We start from the raw sequence: 21,624 nt of genomic DNA, 5'->3' as shown, positions 1-21,624 counted from the left end.
TCAGACAGTCAATTACTTCAACCACTAATCAAGGAAATGACCGATATTCAAATGCGTTATTGTGGTCTTACACACATTTCGAGGTAATTTATTGATTCCCTTTCCCAAAGCCTGATCATATTCCCTTCCAAAAAAAAAAATCATCTTTCATTAACATTACTTTTGTTTTCAAGGTGTAGAGGCAGTTTCTAAATTTAGCCCAAAGTTATTCTCTTTGAATTTGGTGGTGTGATTAACTCTTACTATTAAGGTGATTAAAAGCTGTCCTCCTTAACAAGAACACACACGTTAATCTGCAGTGATAAAAGCACAGACAAGTCAAAGGATGAGATAGAAGCCGGACTTTGTTCCTCCACATACGAGGCCGCCCCGGCACCCAGCCCAAAGTTCAGGTCACGCCAGTTTCGCTCTCGGCGCTGTGACTGTGTCTTGTGTTGTTTCCCCCTTCAGTCTGCCAGCTGTTCCCACTGAGCTCCAGGATGAACCGCTGGGCCCTCCTCGTCCCTCTCCTGCTCCTGTTGGGCCTGTTCGCCCACAGTGCCGTCAGCCAGGAGGCTGAAGATCCAGCTGCTCCACCACCGGGTCAGGGCCCCGATGACGCGCAGGCCGAGGACGACGACGGGGAGTGGGGACTGAACTCCATCAGGAATGGCTTTGAGTCAGTCGGCGGCTACTTCGACTCTGTGCTGGAGTTCATGGGCGGGCGGGATGGAGTTTGCCAGTACCGCTGTCGATACGGTAAGATGGTCACGTTGAGGAGGGTGTTTGGTAGCACCCTTCAAGTCTTCAGGCATTGAGTCGGTTCTGAAAACCATGAGTTGTTCAATGCGGTATCATCAGAACTGCCCGATTGTTAACCGATGGAAATAGTTGCAGTTTGGTTTGGTTTTTTTGTAATTTGCAGAACAAGCATGCGCAATTTTCAGCTAAGATCAGCAGTATTGCTGATAAAAAAAAAAACTTCTTTTAACAGCATGGACAAAAATCCTGTGCATGACTTGGTCTCTTCACATGACAGAATCACAGTGTTTTGCACATGCGATGGATCTCTGCCAAAAAGTTGTTGTTGAAAGTGAGGTGGCAGATGTAACATGTTTTCATTAGGGGTGGTTGTGGGGGGGGGGGACGTCTCAGATTCATTATCACACATGAGAGCCTGGACATGGACTGTGACCTGAGCCTGATAGCAGCAATGAACCCGAATGAGCCAATTCACACTAACCTTTGTGTCTCCATGTGCAAACTCTGATTTGTTTTAAAAAGCCATCACAGGGCATCCAGCCCATATCCACAAGGCATGGTTTGTGACATGACCCATATATGATATCTCTCTCTCTCTCTCTCTCTCTCTCTCAGGTAAGGCTCCCATCCCCCGTTCTGGCTACCAGATACCAGAACCAGACGGATGTAGTTCCTACTTGTTTGGCCTGCCTGCTCAAGAAACGGTACGCTTCTTACGTTCACTCTGGACAAACTAGACAGTATCCATACAGTGTGAAGAAGGAAGCGGCATTTTAAAGCAAATGGATTCCAGTGCCACAAAGCAATTGAAAAACCCGTTTAATAGTTAATGCGTATTTAACTGTAGGACCCCTGTAGTCCCGCTCAAAAAACACTATGCCAAGAAAATGTGGAGACATTTTCCAGGTGAGAAGGAAGATTTTGAAAGTATAGGAAACAGCGCCCCCTATTAGCTTCAGTTGGACCACCTCAGAGCTCGACATGAAAATTTAATTCACTCAAAATCTGAAATAGCGAAAATCATTCACTTAAATTCTGAAAAGACCGAATTAAATTCCACCTATACAGTCTATATTGATTAGCTGAATATGTTGAATGGTGTTTATATAGTGAGATTATTTGTTGCCCACTTTGCTTTTGTTCAGTCCTTCAGTCTTCAGAAATTCCACATTAGACGTTTAACAAACGTGTCATTTGACAGACAGCCAAGTGACCTTTGCTGTCGCACACAGATCCCCGCCATGACCAAATGCTGCAACCAGCTGGACACGTGTTACGACACCTGCGGCTCCAACAAGTACCGCTGCGACTCCAAGTTCCGCTGGTGCCTCCACAGCATCTGCTCAGACCTCAAGAAGAGCCTCGGCTTCGTGTCTAAAGTGGAAGGTTGGTTCCGCTTCTTCTAACCCAACATTGCGGCACTCATTCACACACATAAAGCAAGGCTCAGATATTACACACTGATATCATCACAATTATTATTATTATTATTGTTATTAATAATAATAATATTATTATTAGACGTGCTAAATGCGGCTCATTTTAAAGTACATTGACTCAGTTGGAAAAACTTGTGAGAAAAAGAAATGCTGAACTTGTATATTGCTGAACTGTGAAAAGCTTCAGATATCTTTGTTTGATAAATAGGAATCTTAAAGAAACAATTTGTTCCAAAACACCATACGATATTATGAGATTCAACAGCCAATCTCTTAAATGACGAAACGTATGCCTGTGCTGTGACGTTTCCTTTCATCTGTATTCCTAACCCTGCCAAACATCAATCAAATGAACCAAAACCAAAGCAAAATTTTTGACCTGCAGATCCAAATTCAGTTCTTAGACACTACTGTGCCCACCAAATACTGAATACACGAGGTTACCATCTGATTACCAATAGGTTAGTCATGAATGTTGACTTTTTTTGGTCTGTTGAACCTTGCAATAGCAGAATAGCCTTTGGATGCTGAGCGTTAATCCTCTCTTTGTAGCACAGGTTTAATTGAAATCAATGATTCTCTCACCTGTTGTTGTCTTTCCATTGCTTCTTCAGCATGCGAGGCGGTCGCTGACACCTTGTTCAACACAGTGTGGACTCTGGGCTGCCGGCCGTACATGAACAGTCAGAGATCAGCGTGCTACTGCCCGGGAGAGGAGAAAGACGAACTGTAGAGCCGCTCTCCTATTTATAACTGTGACTACCTGAGTAATTTATTCTAGAGTTGTTCTTGCTTTGTTCAAAGGCATCGTGTCACTGTTGAAATGTGAAATTGTCAAACCTACTGATAATAAAGATGCCTGTTGCTTAATTTCTGACTGAAGCTCTTCTTACTTTAAGACATTCACAACTAAACATATCCACACTCAGGTGGACAAGCGCGCACAAGTTGCAATTTAACAGTTGAAAGAATAAAAAAAATGTAGTAAAAAAACACACAAGTGGACATTTACAACAAGGCAAGAACAGCTGAATTAAAAAAACAAAAAAACAAAAAACGGGTGTGGGAGCTTTGATTGAGATGAACAACAAATACCAATACCAGAATACGTTTTTTCAAATACAAATTTTGTATTTCAACATGAACAAATACAAAACATTCTTAAATGATCATCTCTCAGAAATTGCACTCAGTTTGTTTTCACATAAAGCCAGGTGGTCTTTTTGAAAAGTAAGTATCCTTTGAAAAGTTCAGAAGTCATAACGTGGTTAGAATGCTAAAATGCATGTGTAGAAGCAGGATGTCTTCTCTGTCTGCTGGAGCTCCCAGCAGTCTCAGACCTTTCAAAAAAGAGAGGGAGAAAAGAGGAAGTTATACAACATTAAACAGCTGAACAAAACTTTGCTGGTTTTATTTCAATGGCAAATAAAAATCTCAGAAGGAGAAAATCTAGAGCTTTTAAATACAAAATTGGCCAAAGCTACTCACTTCAGTCTGTTAAGTCTGCGGGTGATTGCCAGGTGTGCGAGTTGGCTTGCAGTGGTGGTTCTTTCTTGACCTTCTTGTTAAATGCTGCAAGCTGGGGAAAAAAGAAGGTGAAGGAAATGTTAAAAGAAAAGTGATCAACATTTTGAAGAAAAACCTTTTAAGACCAGTGCTGACCAGCCACACATGACTTCGGAAAAGGTCGTCTGTCAATATGATGTTCAACAGCAACAACATGACAATTCTTTGTTCCTCTCTTTGAAAGCAGTGTTCGTCAAAACTGACAGGGGAAGAAAGACGCAAGGCTCTCGTTGCCGTTAGTATTATTATTTAACTTTCAACATAATCAAACTACTGTGTTACGTGCACTTTCAAGTGCTTCTCCCAACAATTTTGGACAATATCTGGAATTTGCTGGGATGGGAAGAATTTCTGAAGATAAAAAGAGACTTAAAATCAATTTCATTTGGGACTTAGAACTCATTGAATGTGGACCGCGACCCATGAACAAGCAAAAGCAAATACAAATTTGCAAACCTTGTCCTTCAAGTTTGCCTTTATTTCCTCTTCAGTTTGTGGCTGCTTCACCTCCTTGACTGGGGCAACGGGCTCACTGACGTTTGACTCCTGTTGTACCTTTGCCTCCCACGCAGCAGGAGCCGCCGCCGCCGCCGCCGCCTGTGCTGCCGCCGCTTTCGCCGCAGCTCGTGTCTGCACAGCTGCCGCCGCTCGTGTCTGCGCTACCTCCTCCCTTTGTACCCGCGATGCCGCCGCGTGTATCAGAGCTTTCCTTTCCTGGTCCTTCAATTTCCAGCGCTTGCGTCGTATCCGTTTGCCCAGAGAGCTCTTACTGGCCTGATTGCTCTGACTGGCCTGATTGCTCTGACTGGCTTGACTGCTCTGACTGGCTTGACTGCTCTGACTGGCCTTCTTGCTCTTCTTGCCCTTCTTGCCCTTCTTGCTCTTCTTGCCCTTCTTGCCCTGACTGACCTGACTGACCTGACTGCAGATGCTGACTTGCTTCAAACATTTGCTCCTCGTCTGCTGGGTGCTGATCTCCTGCAGGCACCGCGGGCCAGACGTCCATCTGCCCTGTCCCTCGCTTTCAGCCAAATTGGGATTCACGAGCAGGTTGATGTCTTTGATCATCGCTGTGTTAGGAGGGTAATACCTCAGAGGCTGCACTGCGGGTTTACGAAAGGGAGGGTAGGGGTTCTGCTGGTACGGCTGCTCGTTCAGGTAGTAGGAGGGCGGCGGGTGGGCACCTCCAGGAGGCGGCCAATAAGGACCCGTAGCCTGAGTGTGAAAGCCACCGGGATGGGTGTTGTACTGACCGTACTGGGGCAAACTGTGATTAGGAAATCCAGAGGGAGGACCTGGATGGAGGTAAGTCGGGTTCTGTTGATGAGGTTGCCCGCTGGTGTTAAAGGCGTTTGCATTTTGGTCTTCAGTCTTTGCCTGACTGTAGTGGGGCAAATTGGGATTCGGGTATGCAGCGAGAAGACCTGGAAGGAGATACGCTGGGTTCTGTTGATGAGGTTGCCCGCTGGTATTGAAAGTCTTTGCATTTTGGTCTTTGGTGTTTGCCTGACCGTAGTGGGGCAAACTGTGATTAGGAAATGCAGCGGCCGAAGGGCCTGGATGGAAATACGCCGGGTTCTGTTGACGAGGTTGCCCGCTGGTCTCAAAGGCATTTGCATTTTGGTGTCCGTGCTTCGGCGGCTCCTTGGTACCTCCACCGTGTTCTGATGTTCTCCGTTGTAGGGAGTCTTTGCTGCGGGCGAGCCGACTGCGAGGAGGGCTGAGACTTCTGGAGGTCGACCTGGTAGAGCAGGAGCCCGAAAAGGAGGAGGAGGAGGAGGAGGAGGAGGAGCGAGAGGAAGAGTCCCTGTGTGTCCTGGGCTGTCTCGGCGGCTCCTCTTGGAGATCAGAGTTTGTGTTGTTGTGCTTCCTCCCATAGAGCCTCTCTTGAGTTCTGTTGGCTAATCTGCTCATCTCGTCCACCTCGAGGTTCAAGCCCAGAGTTTTTAAGATGTTCTGCAGTTGTTCATGCTGCTCAGTCGCCTTCGTCTTTTCTTCCTTTTCTTGCTTTTCCCTCACCGCTGGGGGAGACCTGGACCGACTGCTGTAGCCAAAACTGTGGGAACCGCTGCCTGTCTGGCTCTCGTCTCTGCTGTTCGATTGCTTGCTTTCAATACTTTGAGGTTTGTAAGGCTCAGCCACCGCGGCAGGAGCCTCGTGGTTCAGGACATTCTCCCCTGGAGGACCGGCCCCACAGCCATCGTTGACAATTTTTGTGAGCAGGTCCAAGTCCACCCCTTTATTGAGCACAGTGAGGAAGCGCTGAAAGCCCATGTCGACGCAACTCTTGTCTGCAGGGGGCTGTGCGACAGGACCCGGGTTGACATCCGTGACCTGGGGTGGGAGCATTTAGGCACAAGAGTTAAGTGACAGTCCTATTATGACTGATCAAAAAATCCAAAAGCAAACAAAAAACACAGTAGAAATGCATACATCCATGTTTTTTGTGCATCTATTTGTCAAGTTTTGAAATGTTTCTTTGCAAGGTGTTTTTTTTTTTTTTTTAAAGTAAAAAGAAGAGTAAAACAGCTACACACCACTCTCTCAGTTGGGCAGGGGCCACAACATCTCTGCTTCATGAATTCTTTCACTCTGAGCTGTAGTGGATGCTGTTGCTGCGGCAAGCCATTCACGCTGGAGCCAGCAGAGTTCCTTCTGTCTTTCGGAGAACGACCCTGAGTGGCGGAGGGCAGTCGGGTACATTTGTTAAAATGGACCTTCTAAGTATCAGGGATACAATCTGGGGCGGATGCGATCAGTGAGTTGCAATCTCACCTGTGACAAAAAGCCAGCAGGATGCCTTTGCTGCAAAATCCGGTGGACCCTGTCTCTGAGGGACGAACTATTACTTTGATCAGAACCAACAGAGAAACCCGAGGATAAGGATTCTACCAAGGGCTTGGCCTGTTTCAAAGCAATGGCTACTTTCTTGTGCATTATCCTCTCTTCTATCTCTTCAAGTTCCTTCCGTTTCCTTGCCAGCTCCACATCCACTCTCTCCGCCTCCAGATCGGCTCTATCCGTGACTGGGCCGAGTCGCTGCTGTCCCGCAGTGAATCCCTGCTGCACGGTCGACGGCTCATCACTGGCGGGTCCCGGGCACTGGCTGTATCTGCGCCATTCGTCGTCGGGTTTTGAGACCTTCTTTAGGATACTTTTAAGATGCTGAGGCTTGTGCTCTTGCCGTCTTCTGCCGTCATCCCACTGCGGCGGATTCATCCTGGTCAAACGCAGTCTGTCGGTTCTAAGAGGACACACACACACACACACACACACACACACACACACACACACACACACACACACGGAGAGATGACAGTGAGTTCATTCACAAAGATCGACTTAGCCAGGGGTCAAAATAAAAGTCTACCTACATGCCAACAGAAATGCCGAGTATCTACCAATGGGACAGACCAAAGCTGACAAGGGCATAGACTTGATTTTTACTAACAAACGAATTTGGCAAAACAGGCAAGCGTGTCGATAGTCCACCATGAAAGCACAACTAGAAAACAGCCGTACAGCTCAACGTTGAAGCTTTATTTTCATGTTAGCTACGCGGCTAACCGGTTGTTTACTTACTGTAGCTATTCAAATGGCTTCGTTCTGTGTAGCTTTGGCTGGATTTTACGCTTTAATATTCACTATTTCGGGTTCCAATACGCATCGCTGCAAAACCCAATTACATCATGCTTTAACGGGTTTTTCCCCCACCAAGCTTTAACAATGTTTTTGCAGCTGTGCGGCAGCGACCCACACTTGTCAAATGATTCCCTAGCAGGAAAAGGTGATGACCATTTGCAAAAAGCGCCACCTACTGGATGGAAGACCACAAGACTCGGTCTCTGATAAGTATTTTCTGCGCAGACATTATTGCTTTGTAGTAAACCACCATGGATGGAAACCTAATCCCAAGTTTCTTACCTTTGGAAATTTACTGTCTTGCCTTCGAGATGTTCTATCATGTTATTTATTTATTTATTTATTTTTTGAATGAGCACACGAGAAACACTCACAGGGGAAGTTTGCACAGTGTGTATGCAATACAGTAGGCAACAAATCTAGACGCAGTACGTACAACAGGAGGTCTAGTGTACATACTTCTGTTGCGACTTTGGTCTAGTAACAAAAATGCTCACCTTCCAATCAACACACGAAGTTAGGCTTTTGATATTCCCTGTGTCATGTGCAGTGAGCAACATTGACCTAACAAACTGGCTTCAGACAGTTGCATACCAGGGCAGAGTAAAACGTTTCGGCCAACAGCTGTAGGATGACAAAAGTGCAGAAATGTCGTTTACATCATTGATCTGTGGATGAATCCAGTCCTCTTAATAATGGGACTGGCTATTAAATATAAAGGTTTTAATATTGTGAGTCAGTGTGGAATGCAGAGGTGGTGAAGCACTTTCAATCTAAGCAGCATATGTGAAAGTGAAGGCAGCCGCTTTCTGTTACTCTTAAAACTCAACAGGTTTTTCTGATAAATAAATGACAACGATGTTGTGTTGTCAGTGAGCAGAAATTCCACTCCTTGTTCCCTCAGAATACGACCACTCATCCCGGCTTTCTTCTGTTTTTAACCTGTCAGATCTTCTGTTTCAACCACACGAAGAAAAAAAAACAAACACCATGCACAACACCTCTTACAATCCATGTTTAATATAATGCAATTTAAATATTAAATGGTACTTTCTGTACATATGTGTACGCATGAAACAAAACCAAGCTGTACAGAGAACAACGTTGATCACAGCTTAGCTGAGATTACCTCAAGAACAAACGCTGCATTCTTGTACCTTTAACACTTTTCAAGACTTCAACTCGGACATTAACAAACTGAAAAAAGTCTAATCATGGTTACAAAATGTGTGGCTGGGTGTTTTCATATAAAATGTCAAGCACAGGCCACACTGTATTCCTCAAGCAAGAATAAGGGCATTTTAAAAAAAGGAAATGAAAACAATGAACAAAAGAGACCTCCACAGAACTTGTGCCAAACTGAGGTCAGTGAAAGGCAATTTAGTTCACTTTCAAAGTTTTGGGTGGAGTTTTAGCTGCTGTCATTTGCTTTGAAATGTTCAAAGATTACTTTAATTTCTGCTGCGAACATAAGCAAAAAGTGTGTTTCACTTCCTAGGAGGTTTAATTCACCTAAACAGTGTTTTGTGGTCAACATTGGAGTCTTCATCCGGCTTGTTTGGTTTCAATAACCTGCAAGCAGCGGGGCCTCGCCGGGGTCTTGGCCTTCTGGTAGTTGTTGTTGATGGGTTGAACCAGCGGGTTGAACCAGGGCTGAGGACCGACAGCGTATTGCGGGGGGCAGTACGACGTGTGAGCCATTTGTGGTGGAAACATATTGAAAGGCGGCAGAGGGGGAGGGAGGATCGGAGGCCTGGGAGGCAGGAAGAGCGCCGGGACCGGAGGCATGTGAGGGAGTGCAGGACGAGGAGGAGGAGGAGGAGGGTAGGGCAGCAGGGGATAGTTCGCTGGTGGGTGCGTCGGCAGCACCGGCAGAGGGAAGTGTCTTTCATAAGAGTACGTGGCCGCTTGCTGATCCCCCGGGTGCTGATCCCCCGGGTGCTGATCCCCCCGTCCGGCCTCCTGGCCGCTCAACGAGAACCTCTCCGCGTGGCGCTCCGGCGGCGATGGACTCTGACTGGAGCTGCTGGAAGACGAGCGCGACTGCGACCGAGGCAACGGCACTCTCCCTCTCCTCGAGTCCTTTTCCTTGCTTTTCCCCTCGCCGCCTTGTCCGTCGCTTTCCCGCTTGCCGTACAAGCGCTCCTGGATCCTGTGCGACATCTGGCCCAGTTCCTCGAATCCTAAATTCAGGCCAATGGCCTGCAGGACGTCCTGCATTTGCTTGTGTTTGTGCTCGTCTTCGGGCGTGAGTGTCACCTTGTCCGCCGTCTGGGGGGACCGGGACCGAGAGCGCGAGCGGCTGTCGGTGGGGTGGGAGCTCTTCTCCGGGCTTGGGGATTGGTCGTTGGTGCATTGGTGCTGTTGCGTCACGTCTCGTTGCCCGTCAACGTTCGCGGGCGAGTGCGACGAGTGCGCTCGATGGTTTGAAGGCATCTGGCCCACGATCTTGTTGAGCATGTCCACGTCCACGCCCTTGTTGAGCAGATCGAGGAAACGCTGGAAACCTTTGGCCGACGTGCTCTGCTGGGGAACAGCGGCTTGACTCTGTGCGACATCGCTCTCATAATACTGATTGGAAAACAAAGAAGCAAGCAGAGTCGGTATGACCACTGTTGGAAGTCGCAGTCTGGAGTCAAAACGTGCGTGAACTACAACCTCCAATCTCACTGCGACCGAAATTCTTTTGAAAACATTTGCCTGAAAGACTGCAAACCCTTCTGAGATCAATGACATCATTTAACCTTTTATTTTACTGGGTGAGTTGCATGAGGTCAATAGATCTCTTTTACCAGCAAAGGCTAAATTGGTGAAACATAAATAAGAGAAAAACCTACACAAAGAAGAGAGCGCATAAGCAAGTGATAAACGATCACCAACGAAGGGATAAATCCGGAATGTTTCAGATTTGAAATCCCACAACTGAACGCTTTCGGCAGATGCAGTGACCCCGGACAATAAGAAGCCTGGAAAGGTTTGGCAGCCGCACGCTGCATGTGTGTGTCATGTTGTTGCCACAAGTACTTGAGTCAGTGAGTTGCAAACTTTTGCCAGCGGCAGTCATGTGAGCTCATGTTCTGGGTGAAGCATGCACAGTTGGAGGATTCAAAGATGGAATCTGTTCTGTTTGTGCTGTCCAACTTTTCAAAACACTTTGGAATTAAAAATAGCGAAGAGAATTGATTATTAACACTGGTCTTGTGTGTGGTGTGGCCAGCTTAAGGCTCCAATATTCCTCTGATAATTTACAATGTGAAAAGCCACTTAAAACAATAAAAAGCTGTTCTTAATAAAGAAAATAAGAAAGTTCTGTCAATACTAACCTTGTTCCTAAATTGAATGTATTTGTATTTATTGGCTTGCAGAATGATTATCTGCATGATCAGGACTGTCATTCTCGAACCTGTCTTTCATGAGGGTGAATGCATAGGACAAAAAAAGCACATTCTTTTGTTGACTAACCTTTGATGATTGTCCTTCTGATGGTTTCCTCTCAGGTAGGCAATACCCACTTCTATGACCATCTCTGTCTTTGTGGCTTCCAGACGACGGCCGGGAATCAGAGTCACGGTGATGTCCGTAGGTGACGTCCTCGCGGTGATGTCTGTGTCTATAGTCTGGGGATCTCCTAGTGTGCCTAAAATCTTTTCCCTGGAATTCTGCATGCTCCAAATCTTTGGTTCCACATACATCTGATCTATCAGATGACCACTGTCTTGTTTTACCCTCCGACACATGCCTGAATCTGTAATCAAATTCTTCACCGTCATTGGCGCCATCATAATTATAATGACTACCTTCACCCTCAAAACTTTGCCTTTTCCTCTCTGAAGAATCCCATCCTGGTGAAGCCATGCGTCTCCTCAATGGGCTCCTCCTGCTTCGGTCTGCGTCAAATGAGTCTTTTCTGTACGGCCTCTTGGGAGAGGTACTGTAGTCTCTTCTCCTGTTTGTCCTTTCACCTTCTGCACTGTATTTATGATGTACTGACCTTTCTCTCTCCCTGTGGGGATCTCTTCTTTCCCTACTGTCACCATGACTGTTCCACGGCCTTGGGCTTTTGTCACTATGGGGCCTACTATGACTGGGATTAAACCTGTGTGGGAACATTATCACACAGCAGCACCTACAGCTCACTGGTTTTCACAGACTGCAAGGGGGGGCTGGGGGGGGGGGGGAGCGAGGGAGAGAGAGAGAGGAGAGAAAATATGATGACACAACAGAAATGTATTAATGACTTACTAATACATATTCATATCAGTTCTACAATGAACCTTCACAGTGATCTCCTTTATCACACCATGTAAATGTGTCTTCTATTTAGTGACTGGTACATTGTGGTAAATAACATGTAACATGCATTTTACATGTAAATACGCCTAGTTGACAAACACAAGATAATATTAAATATATCGAGTTACTGTTTAAAACGTGATGAAAGAGCATACATTCATCTATCACCCGTGACAGGCTTGTAATCTAAACAGTAAAACAAATAAGAGAGAGGTGTCTTACTGACAGGTGTAATGATATTGATCGGCTTGTAGAGGAAAGAATGCTACTCATGGACATGAAGCCAACGTCTAACCTAAATAAACGAACGTCACCAACGGGTTCACGCCAAGTAGCTGTTGGCGTGGAGGGCATGCATATTAAACGGCTTCTATACCTGTCGTCTGTACCAAAGTGACTGCATTTGACCCATTCAGCTTTGATGTGCTAAACTGTCCTCGCTACCGGGTTGCGTTGCATTGCGTTTGGATGAGACTGTGAGGTTTAGCCCATGGATGTTTTGGTTTAGCCTAGCCTCAGCACGTTCAAGCTAACTTTACCGTTAGCTTGGGACCAGCAGTAGCACTTTGCACGTCAGTTGGCTGACACAAGCACTGCGGAGGAAGCTCAGCGTTTCCAGAGTAATAAATATGAACCATCGCTCTCCTTCTAGTAGTCCACATTTGCAAGAGCAAGCTTTAGTCTGTACTTTTAAGTCCTTAACAGTGGGAGCTAAGGAGCAGGAGCCGGTCCTGTTTCAATTAGAAGCAGTGCAAAGTGGTTGGTGAGTGTCTGATGTGGCGTTTACCTTTTGACTGAGAAGGATCTGGTTTCTTTTGTGGCTTCAAGGGGGATGGGGGTGGGGGGGACACGACGAATAAAATTTAGACATGCAAGAGCATTACAGAACTTCCAGCATTTTCAGGTCGTCAAGCACCACCGCTGTTTGGCTTGGCGTCATTCTTCTTCTTCCAAATTTCTACACCATAGTGGCGTATTGCTGCCCCCCCTCGGACTGGATGAGGCGTGTCGTTGGCAACTTCGATTCATTTCCTTCCCTTTAGTTTGAAGTCACGGTATTTTATTTGGCGTTTAATTTTTGATTTACTGTACTTGAAACAACATTGACCCGCAGCTGCTCTGCTCTGAGATTAAGCAAAACTGACCAAACCATCAATATATTGCGTCCTGATGGGTTAAACCTTTATCCACAATTCTTTAGGAAGACATGTTTGGTTATGGTGGGACACGGTTAACGACCGTCTTTGACAACCAGGGATTCACTAAAATTTCCCTCTTTAACCTTTTTGGTCCAGTGGGACTGTTTTTCACCAATGGCCCAGATTTCTTTCGAAAGCCTATTTTCAATCTAATAATACTGAAACACTCAACTAGTGTTTTAGGATTCACACATGCAAATTAGTATTTTTGCCTTTTTTATTAGTAAGCGTTGGGCCGCAGCAATGAGATGGACAAATTGGAGCTGACTATAGATAACCTTTAATCACTCATTCCCTACATGTATCAACACATGACAACCCACTTATTAGCAACAACCAACTGAAATGTTAAACAGGATCCAGATGCACATTAGAATTGCCACTTCACACGGCTCTACATAGGCGCCTGTGCAGTCTACTTCATTACACACACTAGTGAGTCACAGCCATTTGCTCCTTGGGTGATACAGGTGACTAAAATGCTCAAATCACACGTGCAGCTTAGACATCCAGTCTGTGTCATTGGTCGAATGGTGTCTGAATGTGCGTCATTGGAAGTGAGGCAGACACTGCTGGACAAGGAACACACGTTTTTGTCCATCCCAAGTCCACTTGGCCGCAACTGTGCAAGCATTGGGGATATCCACATGAGGGCGCTGTAACAGAAGACAATTTAGCAGAAAAGACATTAACTTCTTTTTACGCGCCAGAGGTCGTTTGCAGGGCTGCTGGTTTGCAAGAAGAATCACAACATTCAGGTTCTCATAATAGCTTTGACCTTTTGATTTTTTTTTTTTTTTTTTGGCAATAAGTCAAAGGCACATTTTTGGGACATGTTTTTTGTTGAAATGTTAAAATCAGTGGGAATACCGTGGAGGAATTCCTGAGGTATCTGAAACAAACCAAAATGACTTTTAAATGATTATGTCTGTCAGCTTTAAAAGTGTCAGTGCCATTTAAATCCCCTGTGCTTGACTGCGCTACCTGCTCCTTTTCAATGATTGGGATGGATTATGTCAAGTATCCTGAGAGATTTATCAGAAGTTCTTATTCTATGCCTTTAGTTTTTTTCCTCACCTAACCGAACACAAATCTACAGGGACTTGTGTTGGGATTAAAGCACTAAACAGAGCAGCCGAAAGCCTCCCACCTCTTCACTGGTAGAACTTGAGCTCTGTGTCCACGCAATCAAAAAACAAGTCCCCCAGTTCACTTCCTGGTATCTCCCCAGTCAGGATGGCGGAAATGTCACAGAGACACTGCGCCTCCAAGTCCCTCAGGATCTCATAGATGACCAAACCTTCCTCCTAAATCAGAGAGAAAGAAGACAGATAGATGTGAGATGAGAGGATAGCTGTGTGTGTCAGCGTCACAATCTAAGTGAATATCAAATGGTCAAAACTGGCTGAAGCCTGAATAACGGAAAAGGTCCTTCTACTCCTGACACACGTAGAGACTACTAGACCTTACAGCCACACAGTGAAGTTTCATCAAAAATAATCTTTTTTTTTTTTTTTATCTTTTAAAATCTCAACATGTTCCAGAAAACATTTCTATCTACTGATAAACACATGCAAATTCCTTTTTAGAAACAAAATTGTCGAGCAAAAAAACAAAAACAATTTAAGTGTAACTTTGTCACTGAAATACCAGGGATTGGAATGTATGACTCCTACTTTCATTGCGAGAAATCACAGACAGCAGCTGCCTTTGAGATCCAGTGTGCCATTGAAAGTGTCACGATACAAAAGCTAATAACAAGTAAGCTAATGAGTGTCCTCAATTGAAATTTGTCAAACTGCAAATGTTGCCTCCGTTAGTGAAATAAATCTTTCTCACGCACTTCATCCAAGGTAACGTGTAACTAGCCCTTAAATATCAGTGGTATAAAATCTAAGTTCAGTTTTATCACCAGTTTTTTGTTGATCTGTCAACAGTGCAGCAATCCCTCTGTCTTTCTAACACAGGTATGATAGAAACGTCTGAATGCTTGAATCTGTGTGCTGCTTATATTCGACCGAGGAGTAAATGTGTCTTTGAAGCACTAATAGTGCCGAGCATTGTCATGCTGTGCTCTGGTTGAACACCGTCGCTGCGGTTAAAACGTTGCTTTCTGGCTTTAAAATGTGCACTTGCGGTGTGTTTATGTTTAGTCTACACTCGCTGCGTGTCTTTCCTGCGCTGACTGTGAGGTCCTGCTGCGTTTTTGGGCGTGTCGGTCCTGAGCTGTAATCTGTCACCAGAAAGTGCCTGTGTTTTAACGACACTATTATGGTGGGTGAATGAAATCAAAGAGACAATCTGAAGCAGGACTATCGCGTATCGAAAACGATCGTCAGCAGCCCCCCCCACCGGCTTGGTTTCCATGTTGTGGAGGGCCGTCTGGTGGGCTCGGTACAGGTCATGTCGGCGGTCCACCTGGCTTTGAAAGCGAGGCTGCTTCCTGACCGGGTCGTCTGGGCCGAACTGTGGGGAGACCACTGTCGGCACTGGGGTGTGAGAATCCGAGAAGACAAAAGGCTTGAATACAGACCTAGCAGGGCACAGGTGGGTTGGGTGGACAAGACAGAGGAGCAGAAGAAGAAAAGAAAAAAGTCAGAAACACGTATATTAAAAAAAAAACCTTGATGTGGAGGCCAAGAAGAACAAAGAGGGACAGACTCAGTGGTTTAAATCAGTGGTTTTCAAAGTGAGGACTGCCAGGGTGGTGAGGGAGACCGCAGGAAATTGGAGAGAAGATAAGAAAAAAAAAGCTAATAAATAAATAATTAATTAAATAAACAATAGAATCAAACTATCTTTTAATTGAATTATAAAATTAAATTCTAAAAACATAAATAATAATAATAAAAATAAATAAAAAAATATTGTTTGTGGCGTCGTGTGTATAATGTGCCAGTTTGCACCATTTGTCAAGGTGATTTGCTCCTCAAGCTCGCCTTGGTAGCACAAAATAGACAAAATGGACAAAATGTTTGTAACAAAGAGACCAAAGGAACAGACAAACAGCCCTGCTGTGGAAGACACTGCTGCAAAAAAACTCTAAAAATTGACCAACTAAAGTAAGAAAATAATATAAGGCAGCACACATTAAGTATGGCTTTACAGACATATAGACATGACATGTTAGTTGATAGTATTCTTATTCTAAACAAATGTAACAATTATTGAATAGCAAATAAAAGAAAGAGAAAACATTCTGAAAAAAGGTTGATGTTTCTTTACATATTTTATAAAATAATCTGTTGGTTTGCAAAGAGGGTCCTCAGCCAGAAGCTAAGCGTTAACTTTATTCCTCTGAGGGGCAGTCTGCATATGCAAGATTTTGCAAAGATCTCACAGAGGTATTATGAGCGTCCATCCAATAGTTCCCAGGGTTGTACCTGGAGGGGTCCGGAGTGGCAGTGAAGAAGTGGATGCACCTCTGGCTGCTGTCCCTCGGCAGGATGGACACCATGCTGCCTGTGGTGCGAAAACCTCCAGAATCCATGCAAATGCCGCTAGGTTTGTCCCTCAGGATGGACATCATCACCTCTGCCGTGACGGAGCCTGACGCCAAAGACAAAAAAAAGAGCGGTGAGCGTCGAGGAGACGATGCCCGAGACGCCCGGGGAGGACGATCCTCACCGTCGTGTTGCTGCAGAAGCTCCGTGCCTCCCTTGTAGCGCTGCTTGGCCAGTTCCATCCTGGCCGGAGGATTCTCGGGGCTGAACGCCTGGGAGAAGTTGAACTCTCCTTGGCCGTCCCACCAGCCCTGTGCCTGGGCCACGCTGCGGAGCTCCGGGTGCTCTGCGGAGACCTCTGCGCCGATGGTGAGCTGGTTGGAGATGTTCTTCACACCCTCTGAGGGACGATACAAGCGCTATTAGCACAACATTTATTTTTTTATTTTTTTTTAAAGCAAAAAATAAATAAAATAAATAACAATGCCATTTTTGAGCAGAGCGCCAGAATTTTGCAACTCTCAACTTATTCATGGGACACGTAGTGCTTACATAAGGGACACTCTGTTGTACTGTATTTGCACGGTTTATCTCTTGATCCAACCATGACCTCACCACAGTTCCAGGAGTACCTGAGTCACATTACACAACTCGACCAGATCCAGCGCTGCGTCGAAGAAGAATGAACAATGAACAAACGCATCTCAATGGACTTCATTTGGTCCCCAGTTTCAATTTCTCACATTAAAGTACAATCATGAGTCACGTCAGGATTAAAATATTTCAATGGCGAATCCCAGCCAAGGCTGATATGGCGTTGTGGCCAAATGATTTAATTTCAAGAAACACAAAGCAGCCCACAAAGATTATGTCACAGACTTTTCGTTGTGAAATAATGGTACAAGCGTCTTTGTTGAGCCTGGTAGCCTGGGAGTCTTATTTTGAAATCGGAATTGAATACAATAGATTTTATTGTAGCTGTAAAGCCTAAATGACTGTCACAGTTAAATGATCAAATTACCTTTACAATTCAATACCTTGCTGACATTCATTGCCTATCTTGGCTCTAAGGGTGAAAAACAAGTGGTGATCCAGGTTGTCAAGACCCAGGAAGTTCAACAACACTGACATAGTTTCAAATTCACTAACAAGGCTCTGCGTCTGAATCTGGATTTAGACTTCCCTTGTGTAGTTGGTGGCATTCTGGCTAATTGTGTGTGTGTGTGTGTGTGTGTGTGTGTGTGTGTGTGTGTGTGTGTGTGTGTGAGAGAGAGATGATTGACTCCCAATGATTTATTTGCACTGATAGTATTTATGTCTTTATTGCACTTTGTATATACATGGACATAAATAAAGCACTTAAAGTGTGTGTGCATGTGTGTGTGTGTGTGTGTTTCACTATTGCATATGGAACGCCTGTTACATGACACGTTAGTGCAAAACGTCTTTTGTTCGCACAGAATCTTGACATTTTTCCACATCACAAATACAGATCTTTACAGCTTAAAGCACATCACATGCTTCACTCTTAGAAAAGCACTGTTAGAAATGTTTTTTTTTGTTCAAATAAACTTGAAAGTATGATGTGATGCCTCTAAACCCGTACGGATATCAACGGCGCAGTGAACTGCACGCTGTGTTTGGATTTGACCACATTGTTTAAATGTAAGCTCATGTCCTCTGATGTTTCTCCTGCACAAATTGCTGAAGGAAAAGATGAAAAGGGGGGTGCCCACGTACACAACTGCAGGGCGCTAACTGTTAATGCTACAGCATGAAAGACTTCAGAGTTTGTTCCTGTTGAGGTCATGGAAGTCAACTTGGTATATCGTCTTTTTAAATATCCCAATGTAATGTGTGCCGAGCACAGCTTGTCTTTCCCTTCCTGGCGTGCGCAAGTTCTAACAAAGCATTAGTTGTAAAAGGAACCTCAAACTGAAAAAAAATGAAACATTTTTGTGGTCAGAGGGCTTAATATGCTGTTTCCGATTGAGGTTTTTCGATTATTACTCATGCGAGGTTGCTCCGCTGGAGTCCAGGATGAAACAACAAAGATGTGAAAATGGATGCAACATGGCACCTTGAATGACTCGCAACAAAACACTTCAACACAATTCAAATCCAATTCTTGCGTCATGCGTTGCTACACCACGTCCTCACCTGTGACCTTCTGCGCCACCCACAACCTGCCGGCCGTCTCCAGCACCCAGGCCTCGTTGCGGTCCACCAGCAGGAAGGTGTTGTGGTAGCTGAATGGTGCCGGGTCCTCCCTGCACTGTCCCCCCTGGCCGTGTTGCTCCAGGAGGCCTGTGATGACGCTCAGTGCCCCCCAGGCGCTGTCGCCTCGCTCCAGACCCAGTCTGTGGAACAAAAGTCAGGCCCAAAACCTCAGTCAGTGGCACTTTATAAAAGAGCCACAAGAGCACTGGCCAGTTGTTTATATAACATCTAAACCGCTCCAGTCTCTTTATTTACTTTGACCTGCTGTGTTACTGATTGTTCTATCAGTCTTTTTAAAGGCAGCCTGCTGCTTTGTGTCAGATGTTTACAAGTTGCCCTGCCAGGTGTTTCAGAGGAAATGCTACTGTAAGTGCTCAGCTTCAACATTTCCAAGCGGACGAGTCGAGACACGCTCCAGGCAATGACACACCCTTCCGATCAAAGGCTGCGAGGATCAACTGCTATTTCCTCCTAATATCCAGGGTCTAAACTGAATTTGATGAGGATGTAGCAGCCGCTCTAATTAACTCCAGAGATTAATTCTCTTTTATTGCGGGTGATCCTTGGTTATTATCGATATGATCTCTTGTATCAGCGGTGCTCACCGGACCAGGTCCATGCCTAGCAGAGCCTCTCCGGCAGCGACTGGCTCTCGTGTCCAGACGGCCTCGTTCCCAATGCAGACTCCCTGGTCGTTGGCTCCCATTTCAGCCCCCCACAACCAGGCGGGCCTGCTGAGGATGACGGCATGAGTGCACTCCACCTGAGGGATCTGGATGTAGGTGCACTGCAAAAAGAAAAACAGACGTGGAAATGCTGACGCAGTAACTGTTAAGGCAAACTGCTAAAGACCTCTCCGGTGGGGCACGTTCAGATGAGCTTTCGCTTCTATAATGGCCAAACATTTTCATTGGGCCAAGAAGACTGCCAAGACTATGAGTAATTTTTTTCAAATGTAGTCCTTCATGTCTGAAGACGCTACCGTAGCATTATAACGGCGGTGTTATTCTGTGACATGTAACTGCTGCGTTGCCTTTATTGTGATAGTCTGTTCACAATTTAGACCAGTACATTTCTCAACTCCTGAGACAAAAAAACATTTGAGAAGACAAACTTTAACTTTTAAAGTTGAGATAAACTATTAGACATGTTTCACAAACAAATGTTGAGAGCAGAGCAAAGGGTCAGGACCATGGGTGAATCATCACTTTAGTTTCCACTTCACTTTGACACAGTTAAGGGAAAGTTTTTGGTTAAAGTTGGAATTATAGTGTCTTTTCAGTGGGCCAATCCTTTATTAGGGTGAGCAGATCAAGATTTTTTTGGTTTCCTTCGACTGCTTCATCCACTTTGTGTGCGACACGCACAATGTCAGTGATCCAGGGGTTGTTTGTTTACCTCCAGCGTGGAGCCCAGAGGGTGGGAGGAGGCAGGGAAGTAGACCACCTCCTGCACCTCGTCCCGGGGACGGTCGGAGTTCTTCCCAAAGATCACATGGTCGTCACAGGAGCCGGGGGGTAAAGACACGAAACAGTCACATGACATGGGAGCCTCCACTGCCATCCTGCAGTGGGAAGGAAGAAGAAGAAGAAGAAGAAGAAGAAGAAGAAGAAGAAGAAGAAGAAGAAGAAGCTAGAATTGATTTTTACAAGCACACTTTATTTGCAAAAAACCAACTGGATTATTTTGTAACAGACATAGAATTGTGAATAAATAAATAATAAATAACAGATAATAAACAAAAAAAAACCCATCAAAACAAAAGCACGAAAGAAACATTCGAAGAAGAAGAAGAAAGCCGTGGGTGGGGCGGAGATAGGCTGTTCTCAAGTGGGCAGGGAGCGGGACCGACTGGAAACTGGCAACCCGTGAGGTTCAGACACCCACTCTAACCGTAACACGCGGAGTGAGTGCGGAGGGACACCGTCCGACCGGAGTTAGCCGAGTGACACACACACAGAGTCGGTTTGAGCCGGAGCGCTGCCTGCTTGTCCCTTTCACACAGGGATTAGGAGGCAGTCTTGTGTAGCCGAGCACTTTACTGACTCTAATCTCCCACCAAATCCTACCGCCACCTCGCTCTATTACCGCCTCGGGTCTCACATTCGCGACCAAACGGTACCGCCTTCGGTCCGGAAACCCCCTCACCTAGCCCCATGCTAGAGTTGAACAGAACCGACGGACGGGCGAGCGGGCGCGTGTTGCAGCCCCCGGAGCTTCGATTCTGCTCGGGGTTCGTCACGGAGATCAGGCCCGACTGGCAACAAACCCGCTTGTCATTCCGCCCTACTTTTCTAAAAAAAAACAAACAAACAAACATATCATGCCACAAAAGGAGAATCCCTTAGATGTCCATACTAAAAACTATATATGAACCCATGCTACTGCTAGTTTTCCCATGTTTACCTTCTCTTTTTTAAAAAGTCAGTGTGGAAGAACGGGCGGCCGGCCGCGGGGGTTGGCAGGTTGGAGACAGCGCGGGTCACGTGACGGAGAAATCCAAAGGTATGTACTTAAAGGTCTCGTCTCGTCTGGCCACAAGCACAGCTCACCGTCCGCACCTGCCAGCGGGGCTTGCACAGCGCAGCAGGCCTGGATCAGGACGAAGCCGCTCATCACCACTCTGCCTCCGCTCGCTGCGCGTTTTCTCTCTCTCTCTTTCTTTTTCTTTTTTCTCTCTCCCCTGGCACAGTTGCCAAACCCGCAGCCATCGCAGCTACTGCGGCTCACACCGGTGAATCACACCCGGGCCCCATGCACGGGAGTCCCGCCAAGACTGCTTCTATCATCCTGTGACACCACGAAAACAAAACAAAAAAATAACAATAAGTGACAACAATGAAAATCATTTCTGCTTCGCCCCCTTTCCGCACACCGATTGTATATATAAAAAATACGTTTATAAAACTGTAATTACAAAGCAAATGGTTATTTTTTTGCCACCATAGTCGCTGATTATCAGCTTGACTTAAACTCATGAGTTCATGTCTGTGTGAGTCAAAGTGATGAGCTGGACAAATGTCTCACCTTGCATTGGCTAAAGTAAACAAGCAACCGTTTTCGCAAGAAACGCCAACTTCC

The 21,624-nt window shown here is 45.6% G+C and overlaps 4 protein-coding genes and 1 long non-coding RNA gene across 8 annotated transcripts; 1 reads left to right on the top strand and 4 right to left on the bottom strand.

Annotated features, from left to right (window-relative positions):
* Positions 1-160: 160 nt before the first annotated feature.
* On the bottom strand, positions 161-2,907 carry LOC142894495 (uncharacterized). The gene is made up of 2 exons (XR_012927975.1): positions 2,766-2,907; positions 161-804 (listed from the first exon to the last, which is right to left on the bottom strand). It is a non-coding gene; the product is annotated as an uncharacterized LOC142894495 (long non-coding RNA).
* LOC142894479 (group XIIB secretory phospholipase A2-like protein) lies at positions 480-3,050 on the top strand. The gene is made up of 4 exons (XM_076035599.1): positions 480-738; positions 1,357-1,445; positions 1,974-2,127; positions 2,795-3,050. The coding sequence occupies exons 1-4, from the start codon at positions 480-482 to the stop codon at positions 2,911-2,913; spliced, it is 621 nt and encodes a 206-aa protein (XP_075891714.1). The 3' UTR covers positions 2,914-3,050.
* A 279-nt stretch (positions 3,051-3,329) lies between these two features.
* On the bottom strand, positions 3,330-7,532 carry LOC142894639 (uncharacterized). Of its 2 annotated transcripts, none has more exons than XM_076035614.1 (5): positions 7,035-7,053; positions 6,522-6,990; positions 6,284-6,421; positions 4,203-6,080; positions 3,330-3,759 (listed from the first exon to the last, which is right to left on the bottom strand). In XM_076035614.1, the coding sequence occupies exons 2-5, from the start codon at positions 6,963-6,965 to the stop codon at positions 3,670-3,672; spliced, it is 2,550 nt and encodes an 849-aa protein (XP_075891729.1). In that variant the 5' UTR covers positions 6,966-6,990; positions 7,035-7,053; the 3' UTR covers positions 3,330-3,669. The 2 variants fall into 2 exon arrangements, with proteins under 2 accessions (XP_075891729.1, XP_075891728.1); XM_076035613.1 differs by lacking the exon at positions 7,035-7,053 and adding an exon at positions 7,329-7,532 and having other exon boundaries at positions 3,332-3,759.
* Positions 7,533-8,388: 856 nt separating this feature from the next.
* LOC142894666 (uncharacterized) lies at positions 8,389-12,899 on the bottom strand. Its single transcript, XM_076035615.1, has 3 exons — positions 12,469-12,899; positions 10,851-11,538; positions 8,389-9,959 (listed from the first exon to the last, which is right to left on the bottom strand). Exons 2-3 carry the CDS (start codon positions 11,496-11,498, stop codon positions 8,934-8,936), a joined length of 1,674 nt encoding a protein of 557 aa, XP_075891730.1. The 5' UTR covers positions 11,499-11,538; positions 12,469-12,899; the 3' UTR covers positions 8,389-8,933.
* Positions 12,900-13,143: 244 nt separating this feature from the next.
* Positions 13,144-21,089, bottom strand: scrn2 (secernin 2). Of its 3 annotated transcripts, none has more exons than XM_076035616.1 (9): positions 20,950-21,089; positions 19,942-20,107; positions 19,149-19,330; positions 18,484-18,683; positions 16,508-16,723; positions 16,264-16,429; positions 15,233-15,413; positions 14,031-14,187; positions 13,144-13,536 (listed from the first exon to the last, which is right to left on the bottom strand). In XM_076035616.1, the coding sequence occupies exons 2-8, from the start codon at positions 20,104-20,106 to the stop codon at positions 14,035-14,037; spliced, it is 1,263 nt and encodes a 420-aa protein (XP_075891731.1). In that variant the 5' UTR covers position 20,107; positions 20,950-21,089; the 3' UTR covers positions 13,144-13,536; positions 14,031-14,034. The 3 variants fall into 3 exon arrangements, with proteins under 3 accessions (XP_075891731.1, XP_075891732.1, XP_075891733.1); XM_076035617.1 differs by lacking the exon at positions 20,950-21,089 and adding an exon at positions 20,437-20,664; XM_076035618.1 differs by lacking the exon at positions 20,950-21,089 and adding an exon at positions 20,476-20,664.
* Between the last annotated feature and the right edge of the window lie 535 nt (positions 21,090-21,624).

This window comes from Nelusetta ayraudi, unplaced genomic scaffold, assembly GCF_046127955.1.
Source record: "Nelusetta ayraudi isolate G7.1 ecotype Tasmania unplaced genomic scaffold, CSIRO-AGI_Nayr_v1 ptg000004l, whole genome shotgun sequence".
Taxonomy (NCBI): Eukaryota; Metazoa; Chordata; class Actinopteri; order Tetraodontiformes; family Monacanthidae; genus Nelusetta; species Nelusetta ayraudi.
The sequence above is the reverse complement of the archived record's forward strand: the minus strand, read 5'-3'. Positions and strand labels throughout refer to the sequence as shown.